The sequence below is a fragment of the Trichomonas vaginalis genome, chromosome I (assembly GCF_026262505.1).
Source record: "Trichomonas vaginalis G3 chromosome I, whole genome shotgun sequence".
Taxonomy (NCBI): domain Eukaryota; phylum Parabasalia; order Trichomonadida; family Trichomonadidae; genus Trichomonas; species Trichomonas vaginalis.
In genome coordinates this window covers 22557842-22575824 of record NC_067203.1, presented here as the reverse complement: position 1 = coordinate 22575824, position 17983 = coordinate 22557842, and the positions used below count along the sequence as shown (strand labels likewise).

General features: G+C 31.0%; 5 protein-coding genes and 2 pseudogenes across 7 annotated transcripts; all 7 read right to left on the bottom strand.

Moving 5' to 3' along the window:
- Positions 1–9267: 9267 nt before the first annotated feature.
- TVAGG3_1032170 (organellar and viral DNA polymerase type B) lies at positions 9268–9599 on the bottom strand (the record flags this gene model as incomplete). Its single annotated transcript, XM_001291312.2, has 1 exon — positions 9268–9597. A coding segment is annotated over one exon (330 nt), but the record flags the coding sequence as incomplete, so codon positions are not given.
- A 1052-nt stretch (positions 9600–10651) lies between these two features.
- TVAGG3_1032160 (organellar and viral DNA polymerase type B) lies at positions 10652–11566 on the bottom strand (the record flags this gene model as incomplete). The annotated part of the gene is made up of 1 exon (XM_051255211.1): positions 10652–11566. The coding sequence occupies one exon, from the start codon at positions 11564–11566 to the stop codon at positions 10652–10654; it is 915 nt and encodes a 304-aa protein (XP_051080785.1).
- Positions 11567–12767: 1201 nt separating this feature from the next.
- On the bottom strand, positions 12768–13629 carry TVAGG3_1032150 (annotated as a pseudogene). Its single transcript has one exon. A coding segment is annotated over exon 1 (862 nt).
- A 55-nt stretch (positions 13630–13684) lies between these two features.
- Positions 13685–14387, bottom strand: TVAGG3_1032140 (annotated as a pseudogene). Its single transcript has one exon. A coding segment is annotated over exon 1 (703 nt).
- A 48-nt stretch (positions 14388–14435) lies between these two features.
- TVAGG3_1032130 (phage tail repeat-like family) lies at positions 14436–15020 on the bottom strand (the record flags this gene model as incomplete). Its single annotated transcript, XM_051255210.1, has 1 exon — positions 14436–15020. The coding sequence occupies one exon, from the start codon at positions 15018–15020 to the stop codon at positions 14436–14438; it is 585 nt and encodes a 194-aa protein (XP_051080784.1).
- Positions 15021–15038: 18 nt separating this feature from the next.
- On the bottom strand, positions 15039–15191 carry TVAGG3_1032120 (uncharacterized protein; the record flags this gene model as incomplete). Its single annotated transcript, XM_051255209.1, has 1 exon — positions 15039–15191. One exon carries the CDS (start codon positions 15189–15191, stop codon positions 15039–15041), a length of 153 nt encoding a protein of 50 aa, XP_051080783.1.
- A 1383-nt stretch (positions 15192–16574) lies between these two features.
- On the bottom strand, positions 16575–17972 carry TVAGG3_1032110 (phage tail repeat-like family; the record flags this gene model as incomplete). Its single annotated transcript, XM_001312807.1, has 1 exon — positions 16575–17972. The coding sequence occupies one exon, from the start codon at positions 17970–17972 to the stop codon at positions 16575–16577; it is 1398 nt and encodes a 465-aa protein (XP_001312808.1).
- Between the last annotated feature and the right edge of the window lie 11 nt (positions 17973–17983).

The following is a 17983-nucleotide window of genomic DNA, read 5'->3' as shown; positions in this document are numbered from 1 at the left end:
ACTTGTCTTGAAAAAGTAAAAGACTTGTCTTGAAAAAGTAAAAGACTTGTCTTGAAAAAGTAAAAGACTTGTCTTGAAAAAGTAAAAGACTTGTCTTGAAAAAGTAAAAGACTTGTCTTGAAAAAGTAAAAGACTTGTCTTGAAAAAGTAAAAGACTTGTCTTGAAAAAGTAAAAGACTTGTCTTGAAAAAGTAAAAGACTTGTCTTGAAAAAGTAAAAGACTTGTCTTGAAAAAGTAAAAGACTTGTCTTGAAAAAGTAAAAGACTTGTCTTGAAAAAGTAAAAGACTTGTCTTGAAAAAGTAAAAGACTTGTCTTGAAAAAGTAAAAAGACTTGTCTTGAAAAAGTAAAAGACTTGCTTTGAAAAAGTAAAAGACTTGTCTTGAAAAAGTAAAAGACTTGTCTTGAAAAAGTAAAAGACTTGTCTTGAAAAAGTAAAAGACTTGTCTTGAAAAAGTAAAAGACTTGTCTTGAAAAAGTAAAAGACTTGTCTTGAAAAAGTAAAAGACTTGTCTTGAAAAAGTAAAAGACTTGTCTTGAAAAAGTAAAAGACTTGTCTTGAAAAAGTAAAAGACTTGTCTTGAAAAAGTAAAAGACTTGTCTTGAAAAAGTAAAAGACTTGTCTTGAAAAAGTAAAAGACTTGTCTTGAAAAAGTAAAAGACTTGTCTTGAAAAAGTAAAAGACTTGTCTTGAAAAAGTAAAAGACTTGTCTTGAAAAAGTAAAAGACTTGTCTTGAAAAAGTAAAAGACTTGTCTTGAAAAAGTAAAAGACTTGTCTTGAAAAAGTAAAAGACTTGTCTTGAAAAAGTAAAAGACTTGTCTTGAAAAAGTAAAAGACTTGTCTTGAAAAAGTAAAAGACTTGTCTTGAAAAAGTAAAAGACTTGTCTTGAAAAAGTAAAAGACTTGTCTTGAAAAAGTAAAAGACTTGTCTTGAAAAAGTAAAAGACTTGTCTTGAAAAAGTAAAAGACTTGTCTTGAAAAAGTAAAAGACTTGTCTTGAAAAAGTAAAAGACTTGTCTTGAAAAAGTAAAAGACTTGTCTTGAAAAAGTAAAAGACTTGTCTTGAAAAAGTAAAAGACTTGTCTTGAAAAAGTAAAAGACTTGTCTTGAAAAAGTAAAAGACTTGTCTTGAAAAAGTAAAAGACTTGTCTTGAAAAAGTAAAAGACTTGTCTTGAAAAAGTAAAAGACTTGTCTTGAAAAAGTAAAAGACTTGTCTTGAAAAAGTAAAAGACTTGTCTTGAAAAAGTAAAAGACTTGTCTTGAAAAAGTAAAAGACTTGTCTTGAAAAAGTAAAAGACTTGTCTTGAAAAAGTAAAAGACTTGTCTTGAAAAAGTAAAAGACTTGTCTTGAAAAAGTAAAAGACTTGTCTTGAAAAAGTAAAAGACTTGTCTTGAAAAAGTAAAAGACTTGTCTTGAAAAAGTAAAAGACTTGTCTTGAAAAAGTAAAAGACTTGTCTTGAAAAAGTAAAAGACTTGTCTTGAAAAAGTAAAAGACTTGTCTTGAAAAAGTAAAGACTTGTCTTGAAAAAGTAAAAGACTTGTCTTGAAAAAGTAAAAGACTTGTCTTGAAAAAGTAAAAGACTTGTCTTGAAAAAGTAAAAGACTTGTCTTGAAAAAGTAAAAGACTTGTCTTGAAAAAGTAAAAGACTTGTCTTGAAAAAGTAAAAGACTTGTCTTGAAAAAGTAAAAGACTTGTCTTGAAAAAGTAAAAGACTTGTCTTGAAAAAGTAAAAGACTTGTCTTGAAAAAGTAAAAGACTTGTCTTGAAAAAGTAAAAGACTTGTCTTGAAAAAGTAAAAGACTTGTCTTGAAAAAGTAAAAGACTTGTCTTGAAAAAGTAAAAGACTTGTCTTGAAAAAGTAAAAGACTTGTCTTGAAAAAGTAAAAGACTTGTCTTGAAAAAGTAAAAGACTTGTCTTGAAAAAGTAAAAGACTTGTCTTGAAAAAGTAAAAGACTTGTCTTGAAAAAGTAAAAGACTTGTCTTGAAAAAGTAAAAGACTTGTCTTGAAAAAGTAAAAGACTTGTCTTGAAAAAGTAAAAGACTTGTCTTGAAAAAGTAAAAGACTTGTCTTGAAAAAGTAAAAGACTTGTCTTGAAAAAGTAAAAGACTTGTCTTGAAAAAGTAAAAGACTTGTCTTGAAAAAGTAAAAGACTTGTCTTGAAAAAGTAAAAGACTTGTCTTGAAAAAGTAAAAGACTTGTCTTGAAAAAGTAAAAGACTTGTCTTGAAAAAGTAAAAGACTTGTCTTGAAAAAGTAAAAGACTTGTCTTGAAAAAGTAAAAGACTTGTCTTGAAAAAGTAAAAGACTTGTCTTGAAAAAGTAAAAGACTTGTCTTGAAAAAGTAAAAGACTTGTCTTGAAAAAGTAAAAGACTTGTCTTGAAAAAGTAAAAGACTTGTCTTGAAAAAGTAAAAGACTTGTCTTGAAAAAGTAAAAGACTTGTCTTGAAAAAGTAAAAGACTTGTCTTGAAAAAGTAAAAGACTTGTCTTGAAAAAGTAAAAGACTTGTCTTGAAAAAGTAAAAGACTTGTCTTGAAAAAGTAAAAGACTTGTCTTGAAAAAAGTAAAAGACTTGTCTTGAAAAAGTAAAAGACTTGTCTTGAAAAGTAAAAGACTTGTCTTGAAAAAGTAAAAGACTTGTCTTGAAAAAGTAAAAGACTTGTCTTGAAAAAGTAAAAGACTTGTCTTGAAAAAGAAAAGACTTGTCTTGAAAAAGTAAAAGACTTGTCTTGAAAAAGTAAAAGACTTGTCTTGAAAAAGTAAAAGACTTGTCTTGAAAAAGTAAAAGACTTGTCTTGAAAAAGTAAAAGACTTGTCTTGAAAAAGTAAAAGACTTGTCTTGAAAAAGTAAAAGACTTGTCTTGAAAAAGTAAAAGACTTGTCTTGAAAAAGTAAAAGACTTGTCTTGAAAAAGTAAAAGACTTGTCTTGAAAAAGTAAAAGACTTGTCTTGAAAAAGTAAAAGACTTGTCTTGAAAAAGTAAAAGACTTGTCTTGAAAAAGTAAAAGACTTGTCTTGAAAAAGTAAAAGACTTGTCTTGAAAAAGTAAAAGACTTGTCTTGAAAAAGTAAAAGACTTGTCTTGAAAAGTAAAAGACTTGTCTTGAAAAAGTAAAAGACTTGTCTTGAAAAAGTAAAAGACTTGTCTTGAAAAAGTAAAAGACTTGTCTTGAAAAAGTAAAAGACTTGTCTTGAAAAAGTAAAAGACTTGTCTTGAAAAAGTAAAAGACTTGTCTTGAAAAAGTAAAAGACTTGTCTTGAAAAAGTAAAAGACTTGTCTTGAAAAAGTAAAAGACTTGTCTTGAAAAAGTAAAAGACTTGTCTTGAAAAAGTAAAAGACTTGTCTTGAAAAAGTAAAAGACTTGTCTTGAAAAAGTAAAAGACTTGTCTTGAAAAAGTAAAAGACTTGTCTTGAAAAAGTAAAAGACTTGTCTTGAAAAAGTAAAAGACTTGTCTTGAAAAAGTAAAAGACTTGTCTTGAAAAAGTAAAAGACTTGTCTTGAAAAAGTAAAAGACTTGTCTTGAAAAAGTAAAAGACTTGTCTTGAAAAAGTAAAAGACTTGTCTTGAAAAAGTAAAAGACTTGTCTTGAAAAAGTAAAAGACTTGTCTTGAAAAAGTAAAAGACTTGTCTTGAAAAAGTAAAAGACTTGTCTTGAAAAAGTAAAAGACTTGTCTTGAAAAAGTAAAAGACTTGTCTTGAAAAAGTAAAAGACTTGTCTTGAAAAGTAAAAGACTTGTCTTGAAAAAGTAAAAGACTTGTCTTGAAAAAGTAAAAGACTTGTCTTGAAAAAGTAAAAGACTTGTCTTGAAAAAGTAAAAGACTTGTCTTGAAAAAGTAAAAGACTTGTCTTGAAAAAGTAAAAGACTTGTCTTGAAAAAGTAAAAGACTTGTCTTGAAAAAGTAAAAGACTTGTCTTGAAAAAGTAAAAGACTTGTCTTGAAAAAGTAAAAGACTTGTCTTGAAAAAGTAAAAGACTTGTCTTGAAAAAGTAAAAGACTTGTCTTGAAAAAGTAAAAGACTTGTCTTGAAAAAGTAAAAGACTTGTCTTGAAAAAGTAAAAGACTTGTCTTGAAAAAGTAAAAGACTTGTCTTGAAAAAGTAAAAGACTTGTCTTGAAAAAGTAAAAGACTTGTCTTGAAAAAGTAAAAGACTTGTCTTGAAAAAGTAAAAGACTTGTCTTGAAAAAGTAAAAGACTTGTCTTGAAAAAGTAAAAGACTTGTCTTGAAAAAGTAAAAGACTTGTCTTGAAAAAGTAAAAGACTTGTCTTGAAAAAGTAAAAGACTTGTCTTGAAAAAGTAAAAGACTTGTCTTGAAAAAGTAAAAGACTTGTCTTGAAAAAGTAAAAGACTTGTCTTGAAAAAGTAAAAGACTTGTCTTGAAAAAGTAAAAGACTTGTCTTGAAAAAGTAAAAGACTTGTCTTGAAAAAGTAAAAGACTTGTCTTGAAAAAGTAAAAGACTTGTCTTGAAAAAGTAAAAGACTTGTCTTGAAAAAGTAAAAGACTTGTCTTGAAAAAGTAAAAGACTTGTCTTGAAAAAGTAAAAGACTTGTCTTGAAAAAGTAAAAGACTTGTCTTGAAAAAGTAAAAGACTTGTCTTGAAAAAGTAAAAGACTTGTCTTGAAAAAGTAAAAGACTTGTCTTGAAAAAGTAAAAGACTTGTCTTGAAAAAGTAAAAGACTTGTCTTGAAAAAGTAAAAGACTTGTCTTGAAAAAGTAAAAGACTTGTCTTGAAAAAGTAAAAGACTTGTCTTGAAAAAGTAAAAGACTTGTCTTGAAAAAGTAAAAGACTTGTCTTGAAAAAGTAAAAGACTTGTCTTGAAAAAGTAAAAGACTTGTCTTGAAAAAGTAAAAGACTTGTCTTGAAAAAGTAAAAGACTTGTCTTGAAAAAGTAAAAGACTTGTCTTGAAAAAGTAAAAGACTTGTCTTGAAAAAGTAAAAGACTTGTCTTGAAAAAGTAAAAGACTTGTCTTGAAAAAGTAAAAGACTTGTCTTGAAAAAGTAAAAGACTTGTCTTGAAAAAGTAAAAGACTTGTCTTGAAAAAGTAAAAGACTTGTCTTGAAAAAGTAAAAGACTTGTCTTGAAAAAGTAAAAGACTTGTCTTGAAAAAGTAAAAGACTTGTCTTGAAAAAGTAAAAGACTTGTCTTGAAAAAGTAAAAGACTTGTCTTGAAAAAGTAAAAGACTTGTCTTGAAAAAGTAAAAGACTTGTCTTGAAAAAGTAAAAGACTTGTCTTGAAAAAGTAAAAGACTTGTCTTGAAAAAGTAAAAGACTTGTCTTGAAAAAGTAAAAGACTTGTCTTGAAAAAGTAAAAGACTTGTCTTGAAAAAGTAAAAGACTTGTCTTGAAAAAGTAAAAGACTTGTCTTGAAAAAGTAAAAGACTTGTCTTGAAAAAGTAAAAGACTTGTCTTGAAAAAGTAAAAGACTTGTCTTGAAAAAGTAAAAGACTTGTCTTGAAAAAGTAAAAGACTTGTCTTGAAAAAGTAAAAGACTTGTCTTGAAAAAGTAAAAGACTTGTCTTGAAAAAGTAAAAGACTTGTCTTGAAAAAGTAAAAGACTTGTCTTGAAAAAGTAAAAGACTTGTCTTGAAAAAGTAAAAGACTTGTCTTGAAAAAGTAAAAGACTTGTCTTGAAAAAGTAAAAGACTTGTCTTGAAAAAGTAAAAGACTTGTCTTGAAAAAGTAAAAGACTTGTCTTGAAAAAGTAAAAGACTTGTCTTGAAAAAGTAAAAGACTTGTCTTGAAAAAGTAAAAGACTTGTCTTGAAAAAGTAAAAGACTTGTCTTGAAAAAGTAAAAGACTTGTCTTGAAAAAGTAAAAGACTTGTCTTGAAAAAGTAAAAGACTTGTCTTGAAAAAGTAAAAGACTTGTCTTGAAAAAGTAAAAGACTTGTCTTGAAAAAGTAAAAGACTTGTCTTGAAAAAGTAAAAGACTTGTCTTGAAAAAGTAAAAGACTTGTCTTGAAAAAGTAAAAGACTTGTCTTGAAAAAGTAAAAGACTTGTCTTGAAAAAGTAAAAGACTTGTCTTGAAAAAGTAAAAGACTTGTCTTGAAAAAGTAAAAGACTTGTCTTGAAAAAGTAAAAGACTTGTCTTGAAAAAGTAAAAGACTTGTCTTGAAAAAGTAAAAGACTTGTCTTGAAAAAGTAAAAGACTTGTCTTGAAAAAGTAAAAGACTTGTCTTGAAAAAGTAAAAGACTTGTCTTGAAAAAGTAAAAGACTTGTCTTGAAAAAGTAAAAGACTTGTCTTGAAAAAGTAAAAGACTTGTCTTGAAAAAGTAAAAGACTTGTCTTGAAAAAGTAAAAGACTTGTCTTGAAAAAGTAAAAGACTTGTCTTGAAAAAGTAAAAGACTTGTCTTGAAAAAGTAAAAGACTTGTCTTGAAAAAGTAAAAGACTTGTCTTGAAAAAGTAAAAGACTTGTCTTGAAAAAGTAAAAGACTTGTCTTGAAAAAGTAAAAGACTTGTCTTGAAAAAGTAAAAGACTTGTCTTGAAAAAGTAAAAGACTTGTCTTGAAAAAGTAAAAGACTTGTCTTGAAAAAGTAAAAGACTTGTCTTGAAAAAGTAAAAGACTTGTCTTGAAAAAGTAAAAGACTTGTCTTGAAAAAGTAAAAGACTTGTCTTGAAAAAGTAAAAGACTTGTCTTGAAAAAGTAAAAGACTTGTCTTGAAAAAGTAAAAGACTTGTCTTGAAAAAGTAAAAGACTTGTCTTGAAAAAGTAAAAGACTTGTCTTGAAAAAGTAAAAGACTTGTCTTGAAAAAGTAAAAGACTTGTCTTGAAAAAGTAAAAGACTTGTCTTGAAAAAGTAAAAGACTTGTCTTGAAAAAGTAAAAGACTTGTCTTGAAAAAGTAAAAGACTTGTCTTGAAAAAGTAAAAGACTTGTCTTGAAAAAGTAAAAGACTTGTCTTGAAAAAGTAAAAGACTTGTCTTGAAAAAGTAAAAGACTTGTCTTGAAAAAGTAAAAGACTTGTCTTGAAAAAGTAAAAGACTTGTCTTGAAAAAGTAAAAGACTTGTCTTGAAAAAGTAAAAGACTTGTCTTGAAAAAGTAAAAGACTTGTCTTGAAAAAGTAAAAGACTTGTCTTGAAAAAGTAAAAGACTTGTCTTGAAAAAGTAAAAGACTTGTCTTGAAAAAGTAAAAGACTTGTCTTGAAAAAGTAAAAGACTTGTCTTGAAAAAGTAAAAGACTTGTCTTGAAAAAGTAAAAGACTTGTCTTGAAAAAGTAAAAGACTTGTCTTGAAAAAGTAAAAGACTTGTCTTGAAAAAGTAAAAGACTTGTCTTGAAAAAGTAAAAGACTTGTCTTGAAAAAGTAAAAGACTTGTCTTGAAAAAGTAAAAGACTTGTCTTGAAAAAGTAAAAGACTTGTCTTGAAAAAGTAAAAGACTTGTCTTGAAAAAGTAAAAGACTTGTCTTGAAAAAGTAAAAGACTTGTCTTGAAAAAGTAAAAGACTTGTCTTGAAAAAGTAAAAGACTTGTCTTGAAAAAGTAAAAGACTTGTCTTGAAAAAGTAAAAGACTTGTCTTGAAAAAGTAAAAGACTTGTCTTGAAAAAGTAAAAGACTTGTCTTGAAAAAGTAAAAGACTTGTCTTGAAAAAGTAAAAGACTTGTCTTGAAAAAGTAAAAGACTTGTCTTGAAAAAGTAAAAGACTTGTCTTGAAAAAGTAAAAGACTTGTCTTGAAAAAGTAAAAGACTTGTCTTGAAAAAGTAAAAGACTTGTCTTGAAAAAGTAAAAGACTTGTCTTGAAAAAGTAAAAGACTTGTCTTGAAAAAGTAAAAGACTTGTCTTGAAAAAGTAAAAGACTTGTCTTGAAAAAGTAAAAGACTTGTCTTGAAAAAGTAAAAGACTTGTCTTGAAAAAGTAAAAGACTTGTCTTGAAAAAGTAAAAGACTTGTCTTGAAAAAGTAAAAGACTTGTCTTGAAAAAGTAAAAGACTTGTCTTGAAAAAGTAAAAGACTTGTCTTGAAAAAGTAAAAGACTTGTCTTGAAAAAGTAAAAGACTTGTCTTGAAAAAGTAAAAGACTTGTCTTGAAAAAGTAAAAGACTTGTCTTGAAAAAGTAAAAGACTTGTCTTGAAAAAGTAAAAGACTTGTCTTGAAAAAGTAAAAGACTTGTCTTGAAAAAGTAAAAGACTTGTCTTGAAAAAGTAAAAGACTTGTCTTGAAAAAGTAAAAGACTTGTCTTGAAAAAGTAAAAGACTTGTCTTGAAAAAGTAAAAGACTTGTCTTGAAAAAGTAAAAGACTTGTCTTGAAAAAGTAAAAGACTTGTCTTGAAAAAGTAAAAGACTTGTCTTGAAAAAGTAAAAGACTTGTCTTGAAAAAGTAAAAGACTTGTCTTGAAAAAGTAAAAGACTTGTCTTGAAAAAGTAAAAGACTTGTCTTGAAAAAGTAAAAGACTTGTCTTGAAAAAGTAAAAGACTTGTCTTGAAAAAGTAAAAGACTTGTCTTGAAAAAGTAAAAGACTTGTCTTGAAAAAGTAAAAGACTTGTCTTGAAAAAGTAAAAGACTTGTCTTGAAAAAGTAAAAGACTTGTCTTGAAAAAGTAAAAGACTTGTCTTGAAAAAGTAAAAGACTTGTCTTGAAAAAGTAAAAGACTTGTCTTGAAAAAGTAAAAGACTTGTCTTGAAAAAGTAAAAGACTTGTCTTGAAAAAGTAAAAGACTTGTCTTGAAAAAGTAAAAGACTTGTCTTGAAAAAGTAAAAGACTTGTCTTGAAAAAGTAAAAGACTTGTCTTGAAAAAGTAAAAGACTTGTCTTGAAAAAGTAAAAGACTTGTCTTGAAAAAGTAAAAGACTTGTCTTGAAAAAGTAAAAGACTTGTCTTGAAAAAGTAAAAGACTTGTCTTGAAAAAGTAAAAGACTTGTCTTGAAAAAGTAAAAGACTTGTCTTGAAAAAGTAAAAGACTTGTCTTGAAAAAGTAAAAGACTTGTCTTGAAAAAGTAAAAGACTTGTCTTGAAAAAGTAAAAGACTTGTCTTGAAAAAGTAAAAGACTTGTCTTGAAAAAGTAAAAGACTTGTCTTGAAAAAGTAAAAGACTTGTCTTGAAAAAGTAAAAGACTTGTCTTGAAAAAGAAAGACTTGTCTTGAAAAAGTAAAAGACTTGTCTTGAAAAAGTAAAAGACTTGTCTTGAAAAAGTAAAAGACTTGTCTTGAAACAATGACCGACATAGACCCAGCAGATGAGGCAATCTACCTTATAGAGATAAATGAGCTAGTTAGGAACTACCTGAGCCATCTGAAGTCAAGCGTAAAAATAAACGCTTTACATGTATTTTTCAGCAACTTCGTCAAATAATTTTATAGCTTTACCTATCTCATCTACTTCAAACGTTTCTTTACCTTTCGTGGGAGCACCATACATTTTCTCAAACTTTTCAAGTAGTTCTGTTTCTGCAGCTCTCATATCGTTAACAAACACAACCTTGACTCTATTGACTATACTGTCATATCTTAGAGTTATATTATATGTTCTTCCTATCTTATATCTCTTTGTATTGAAGTCCTTCGGTTTCTGAACGATGTAAAGTAAGCCTTCACTGCAACGTTCCGTATCGAATGAACCATATGTTATGAAGTTATATCCAACAACTGGGTCAATCCATAACAAAACTATTGGTATAAGACTTTTGTCTATAAGATATGCTGTAGTTCCATAGAATCTTACCGATATCATAAGCTCAGGATTTCTTGTCAAAATTTTCTGAGTAGAAGCAATTCTAACCCAGTCGTGGGATGTTTTCTTTCCAGATGGAGATATAATGTCTGACAAAGAATATTTGTTGTATTTCTTTGAGTATCTTACGTTTAAATCACCAATTCTAACCACTTTGGTGTCATTGTCTATCTTTTTAACTGTTTCAAACTCAATGTTTGTCATTTTCTGTTTCTTACATACAAAATAAAAAAAATATTTTTTAAAAAACTAACTTTATTTTTTCTATTTTGTATCTTAAGGAAATTCACGATTTTCATGTATAAAAGATATGATTTCAGGGATTTTTTTACGAAGTGTTAAAGTTCACTTGGTAAAAAAATAACAGTTATATAATGAAATTTGGTCATTTTTTTTACGATTTTCATGAGTTTTATGCAAGACCAAAAAAAGTCTAAATCGCAATTTTTTACGATTTTCATGTATAAAAGATATGATTTCAGGGATTTTTTTACGAAGTGTTAAAGTTCTCTTCGTAAAAAAATAACAGTTATATAATGAAATTTAGTCATTTTTTCACGATTTTAGGGTAGATGGTTTTTAGGTGTCACCAGGTCCCTCGGTCCCTCGGTCCCTCGGTCAACTAACATCTTTTTGAAAATAGTGACAACATGACATTTAGACAACAACACAGGAAATAAACTTCTTCGTATATGTTTTGTCAAGACTTCTTCGTCAATGAGCGTAAATCAGACAAAAATAATGTTTAGGTGAAGAGGTGCGATCTCACCTGTTTTTTCACCTTTTTTTTCACCTCTTGAATTTTGTATAAAAGATATGATTTCAGGGATTTTTTTTACGAAGTGTCAAAGTTCTCTTCGTAAAAAATAACAGTTATATAATGAAATTTGGTCATTTTACTCAGCAAAAATAATGTTTAGGTGAAGAGGTGCGATCTCACCTGTTTTCTCACCTCTTTTCTCACCTCTTTTTTTTATAAGCGTTTTACATGAATTGTACGATGTATATTTGAAATTCTAAACAATTTTGTAGCTTCTATTTCCTCTGTCAGTATGTCAAAAGTTTTCACAATATTGAATGTATCTTTATATTTCTTCTTGACATCTGAAAGAAGGAAATCGTCAGCTGTTGGATAGTTTTTGTTCAGAAATTCTAACATGTCCATTTTATTTTCTGCTGGTTTCTCTGCTTCTTTCTTTAAGTCAGCATAGTCGTTTCGCATACGTTCTATCTCTTTGACGGAGTAGTTATATTTCCTTATTGCTGCTTTACATTTAGAACATTGTGGGTTCATTTTAGCATTGTACATTGAAATTTGACCTGCAAGTACAACTATAGCGTCAATGGTTTTCTTTAACTCAAAAGTTGCGGGTTTTATTTGTTCGTTCCATACCTTACCTCTTCTATCTTTATCTCTTATCTGCCATACACATTCAGCAACTAACGAAACAAAGTTGTCGTAGGTCTTAAACTCCTCCGATTTATATATGTCAGAAATATTCTTATATACCATGTCGCAATCTTTGTCCATGACTTTGTGGTTGCAATGAAATCCTAGAAACTCATAGTTTACCTTACGAATGAACTTCTTTATTTCTACTGAGTCAGTTGCTTTGACTTCTATTTCATCGAATTCTGGAATAGTGAGCTTTTGTTGTTGTATTTCAGGAAGTTTAGGTAGATGGTCAAGAATATCCTGCATTTCATAAAGATATTCTTCATTTGTTTCATCTTTTGCAGTGCAGTCTAAATCTCCTTGGAGAAGTTCCTGCTTTATCTTCTGGATTTCTGTTTCGAAAGTATATGAAGAAGGAATGAAGCTTTTCATCTCTACTAACATAGATGTTGGGTTCATGACTAACGAGTTTGGTGCTGTTGTTGCTAACATGTTCTTACAATAAAAATAAAAAATATTTTTTTAAAAAAACTAACTTTATTTTTTATTTCGGGAAAATTCAACGGGTGAGAAAAGAGGTGAGAAAACAGGTGAGATCTCACCTCTTCACCTAAAATATATTTTTTGGTCCGGGAACAACAAAATTCAAGAGTTTTGTGTGTTTTCTACGATGGTAGAAAAGAGGTGAGAAAAGAGGTGAGAAAACAGGTGAGATCTCACCTCTTCACCTAAAATATATTTTTATTGAATTCAGAACAAAACTCAAGAATTTTGGTTGAAAGAATACGATGGAGCCAAAAGTGGCTCGACCTCAAAACAAGCATTTTGTGAAGAATATAGCAACCGCCGGAATTTCGACGGTTGCTTTTTTATACAAAATTCAACGGGTGAGAAAACAGGTGAAAAAAGAGGTGAGATCTCACCACATCACCTAAAATATATTTTTGTCTGATTTACGCTCATTACGATGAAATCATGACAAAACATATACGAAGAAGTTTATTTCCTGTGTTGTTGTCAAAATGTCATGTTGTCTCATTTTTTCAGAGAAGTTCGTTTAACCGAGGGACCTGGTGACACCTAAAAACCATCTACCCTAAAATATATTTTTGCCGAATTCAGCAACAAAATTCAACGGGTGAGAAAAGAGGTGAGAAAAGAGGTGAGATCTCACCTCTTCACCTAAAATATATTTTTGGTTCATTTACACTCGTTACGATGAAGAAGTCTTGACATTTTCCCGACTGTTGTCAAAATGTCATGTTGTCACCATTTTCAAAAAGATGTTAGTTGACCGAGGGACCGAGGGACCGAGGGACCCCTTCAGTAAACATCTCATTTTAACTCACTTTTTTTCTATCTTAAGGAAATTCATGAAAATTCAAGAGGGTGAGAAAAGAGGTGAGAAAAGAGGTGAGATCTCACCTCTTCACCTAAAATATATTTTTGGTTCATTTACACTCGTTACGATGAAGAAGTCTGACATTTTCCCGACTGTTGTCAAAATGTCATGTTGTCACCATTTTCAAAAAGATGTTAGTTGACCGAGGGACCGAGGGACCGAGGGACCCCCTCAGTAAACATCTCATTTTAACTCACTTTTTTTCTATCTTAAGGAAATTCATGAAAATTCAACGGGTGAAAACAGGTGAAAAAAGAGGTGAGATCGCACCACTTCACCTAAAATATATTTTCAATACTTTTTCAGCACTTTTCCGTAGTTGTATATGAAAGACAATTCGAGATAAAAAGTCATAGTACAATGGTATAATATGCTGCACACCATTTGTTGTGAACCAAACTTGAAAGTCAGAGAAACTGTTACTAGGTGGTTCGTAGAATTTAGAAGCAAAGTCATAAAAGTCCTTACCGATACATAGAAAACTATTGTTGCTTGAACTGAAACTTGCATGACACATAACATTTTGAGGGTCAAACACGTTTCTATAAACTGTCAAATCTGCTGGTGGAAGTATAAATTTAAATGGACCATCTGGTGGTAATGGTTCGTTCTGGTTTAGTAACCGAAGAAATTGTGCCCAAGAACGTTTGTCTACTTGCCAAAATAAAAACTCTGTATCTCTTGGAGGGTTAATTTCAATCTTTTGAAATGAAACGGTTGAGTTCATCTTGTCATATTCTAGTTTCAGATAGTATGTTCCATTTAGTAAAGAGTCGTATTTTTCTTGAAATTCCCAATAATATTTGTTTATTTGAGTTTGAAAGTCATTTAGAGTTTTCTCAAGACTTTCGTCTGAACGAACTGTAAAGATCCTCATTTCGTCAAATTTGTCTATTAGACCATCAGAACCTTTATACTGCCCATGAAAATATACTGCGAACATAAATGCGTTAGTTCTATTTGAAAACAAAACTCTTCTAAATCCTATTGCCTTTGCATCTGAAGGACTTTGAAGCCAACGAACTGGATAGTCAAACCTGTAAGCTCGGGATGAAATTTTCTTCATCTGAAATAGTCATACCAGCATTTGTAAAGATATAGTCTAACGGTTTTGTATCTGCTACTTTTGTTCTTTGTTTTCAACCTGAAGCATTTAATATATGTAAAAATATATTGTTTTAAAAACGTTTTTACTTCATATTTCTCATCTAACAAACATGTTGTCTGACTGCTTGAGGGTTAGGTTGGTACCATTCGAACTTGACACTTGCAATTCCTTCAATTGCATTCAAAATGTCTGAGTCGGAGTCAACCATTTGTTCTCTCTTTGTAGTCTTGAAAGCGTCAAGAAGTTGTGCGGCTGTTGTGACATTGCCATGTGCATAGTAAATGTGACTATCCAAATCTGTTATAGTCAATCTGAGATTGTGTCCTTTCTTATTTCCATCTTGAATTGCAGCAAGTACTCCCATGAAGCCTTCTTTGTTCTTTCCTTCGTCAAAGTTTACTGTAAAGGTTCTACCAGATGTAATTTGACTTCTAACTTCACGGTACTTCTCATATGCATATCTTGTTCTTTCCATGGGAGCATGTGTGTCTTCACCTTTTCCTTTTTTCCTTCTCAAAGGATGCAATTGTTCGTCATGTTTCCAGTAGAATCTGCAAAGCGTCGTGTCCCTCAACTTGAGGTTCACTAACATCGAAAGGCATGTCCATAAGACGTTCTTCTTCTAACCTCTCTAGTCTGTTTGGATAATTTGCACGTGCTGTTTCCAAATCCATTTCGTAGCGAAGACCAGACAATTTGTCATAGACTTTTATGGGTCTTCCCTTCCTATATTTAAAATTCTTCGAAACTCTCCAACCATAACTTTGCAACTCTGCTTTTATTCTAGCAGATTTTCTATCCATTCTATATGGGGGCATTTTTATAAAAATAAAAAAATATTTTTTTTCTCTTTACTTTACATAACCGCCTGCTGCCATAAGTCTTTGACGCCAACCCATACCAGCTAATGAAGGTTGACTTGGTTTAGTTTGGAAACTAAACTTTGGTTTTGGTTTATCTTCAGTTTTTGGTTTCTCTTCTTCTATCGGTTTTTCGTCACTTTTCGGTTCCGCTGACTTTACCTCACTTGCAGGAACAGTTGTGTCGTCAACATCTTCATAAATATCATATGCCATTTGTTTTTGTTTTCCTTTCAACTTTTTGTGTTTGTTGTAAAGTTTAGAATATTTTGACTCTAAGTCAATGAGATGTTCTATAATGAACTGTTGGTCAGTGAAGTAAACTTTTCCATCTGTTGTCTCGAAAGCTCCTTCAGACTTCAATATTTTATTTGTGAGAGTCTGTTTCTTTTTTGAGATACTAGCCGTTCCATTTTTATGAAAAGTGACTTTGTAGTTAGGGTTTGTATTTCCAGACCTGGCACTTTCTATTATTGAATTTTTCTCTTCATCTGTAAGTTCTTTGACAGGTTTTGACAATGGTTCTGAACTTTTTGTTTGTGGTGTCAAATCTACCGTTTCAACTTCTTCGGTCATTTCATCTCAGTAAAAATTTTAGTTTGGTTTGTTTTCAACTGGTTGTTGTTGTTTTTTAAGTCGGTCTAAAACTTCCTGAGGTATAGGAAGAACTTGACAAACACGTTGTGTAACTGCTGGAAGTCGACAAATCCATCTTGAACCCATTTGTCTCAATGCTGTATTGTTCATTTCATCTCAGTAAAAAACTTTACATTCCCCACGTTTGAGGCGGTTGAGGTTGGTTATTGTTTACCCACTGTTGTGCATGGTTATATCCTCTGTTAAAGAATCTTTCACCTTGGTCCATATAGTGTCCTGCTTGGTTATAGTAGTCATTTGCTTTGTTATAATAGTTTCCTGCTTGTCTTCCTACATTGTCCATCCATCCTTGAACTTTTCCTCTTGTTTCAGGATTTGGAATAAGATTTGTTGCATCTCGTGCTACATCCCAACCTTTCTGTACAGTTTGTATAATAGGTTGTGCTTTCTCTTTCAGTATACCTAATGTACTCAAAATCTTCCTTCCAACTCCAAATACACCTCTGGCTATTGTTCCCACTGCGGGTAAAAATCTGGATGCAACTCCTGCTAACGCGCCAAATAAACCCATTTCTTATGGGTTAAAAAATGACGAATCCAAACAAGGACCCTATGTTTCTAAAGCGACAAAGAAAGCACTCATGGTAAAAATCTTTAGTTCAACACCAAATGCTTGGTTTATGGATATCTTGGAAAACATTCCGAGAGTTAGAACAGATGGACCACCATACTGGCTAATATTTGTCGGTCAAAACACAAGATACTGTGAAGCCATACCATTACAGTCCAAAAATATTTTAGATATCTTAGCAGCTTTGACAATATTCGTTGACAAATACCATCCAACAAAACTAACATCTGACTGTGAAAGTTCTTTCAAATCAGACGATGTAAAAAACTATCTGCGTTCAAAAAATGTAAACCAATATTTCATTGTCGACCAAAACATTCTGCTCTTGGTGTCATTGACGGATGTATAAAAAAATGTTAAGAGACTTAACCAACACAAGGTGTGAAGAGCAAAAAATGTCATATGACGACAAATATAGACTTCTCCATGCAAAGATGAGACAAGTTTTAAATATTTACAATAGCCGTAAACAAAAGGTTTGGGAAACCACTCCCCGAAGAAATGAAAACAACCCCGACTTAGAGAAAGACTATATATTTAATAATTTAGTCAAAGAGACAAACAAGAAAGAATGCCGGGCTTCAAACTTCAGAAAGGTGACAAAGTAAAAATAGAAATACCTAAACGCGACCCATATGAAAATACTATTGACTATGACAACAATGGGAACTCGACAGGTACTCACGTTCGTGTTCGTAAAAATGAAGAAAGTATACAAGAGAATATTATGAAGTTTTAGGCAAACATGGCAAAATGTACACACTGCAAGCAGAAGATAAAACTACTATTGTCAGACCTCGTTTCAAACTTGTCAAAGTTCAAGGTGGTATACTTTCAAAGACAGTTCCTAACAAATATAAGACAACTCCTGACGAATATGCTAAAGAAGTTGAAAATGACGACTAAGCATTTCTATACCATGCGTAAACTGTCATGTAAGGTGGCATGTATTCTTTACTTTGTCCCGTTGTTTGCGTATACCCTGAAACGCGATGTGTATGGTTTCCATCTCCCTGAGTGTTACCCCAGAAACAATTTATAGCAAACTGAACTTCGTCTTTAACATCATATCCTTTACCTTTTTTCATTGCTGACCAATCCCAAAATCTATGCTTATGCCAACCTGCTTGAGATGTACTTAAATCTATGTAGTGACTGTGTGCAGGTAAATTTTCACCTGAAATCGTTTTACTTCCACCTGTTTCCTTTGAAGAGTTTGCACAATACAAAAACCTGTCGACTATTTGAGTCCAAGTTCCAAAACCAAGTACTACTTCTGGTCTGGTAGAGTTCATTGACGTATAAATAGAGCCTATAGGATATAATGTTTGAAGTATTTCCGTCTTTAATGTTTGAAGCTCTGTTTTGTCTGCTTTCTTCTCATATAAATCTTGAGCAGTGAATTTAACGTTATTTTCATCCTTCATGACATAAACATCTTTACATCTAATGTTTCTCATCGTCGTTATGTCGTCATCCGATGTTAAACCTTGTGGAAAGTTAGGAGGTTTACAATATAATACATCCCCACCAGTTTCTTCAACCGTTCCTTCAATACTTTCTATAGTAACAGTTGTAAAACTTGTATGTGTATGGTTCTTGTCTGCTTTCTTTTCAAGGCTAACGTTTAAGTCTGTTATTTCAGAAGATGTATGTGTATGTCCAACGTCACTTTTACTGTTTAAGGTTTCTTGTAAGTTTGTAATATCAGATATAGAATGTGTATGCTGTTTTTGTGGATATGTTCCTTCTGTCCATTTGAAAATATATTCTTTTGTTGCATCTACATATCCAGCTATCCATGTCGAGTCTGCTTTTGTATTCCTTAACTCTGTAACACCTTTCTCAAGCTCTTTCAACTGTTGTCCATCTTCCATTAAAGCTCTGTCATGACTTGAAACCGTTTGTGCCAACATATCTACAGTTTCTTTGTCAGCTTTATTTTCAACGTCATCTTTTGTTGCATATGTTGCATCTGCTCTGTCATGTTCTTCTTGAACTTTTTCAATGACATATGTTTTGTCAGCTTTGTTGTCAACATCTGCTTTCAAAAGAAGTTCATTTATAGGTTTCTCGTTTAAAGTTCCTTTTGTTGGATTTATACAAACAGTATGGTTCTTATTGTCTTGAAACAGAAACTCATCTGTCATTGGGTTTAAAGTCAGTTTTAAGTTTCCTTCTTTCAATGACTCAGATATCTTAGAATAGTTTGAAAAGTTTGTTGTGTTCTTATTTAGAGCTTGTATAATGAGTTGTCGGTTGTGTTGTATTTCTCTCATAGACGCTGTTTCATTTGACATTTTTATTCTAG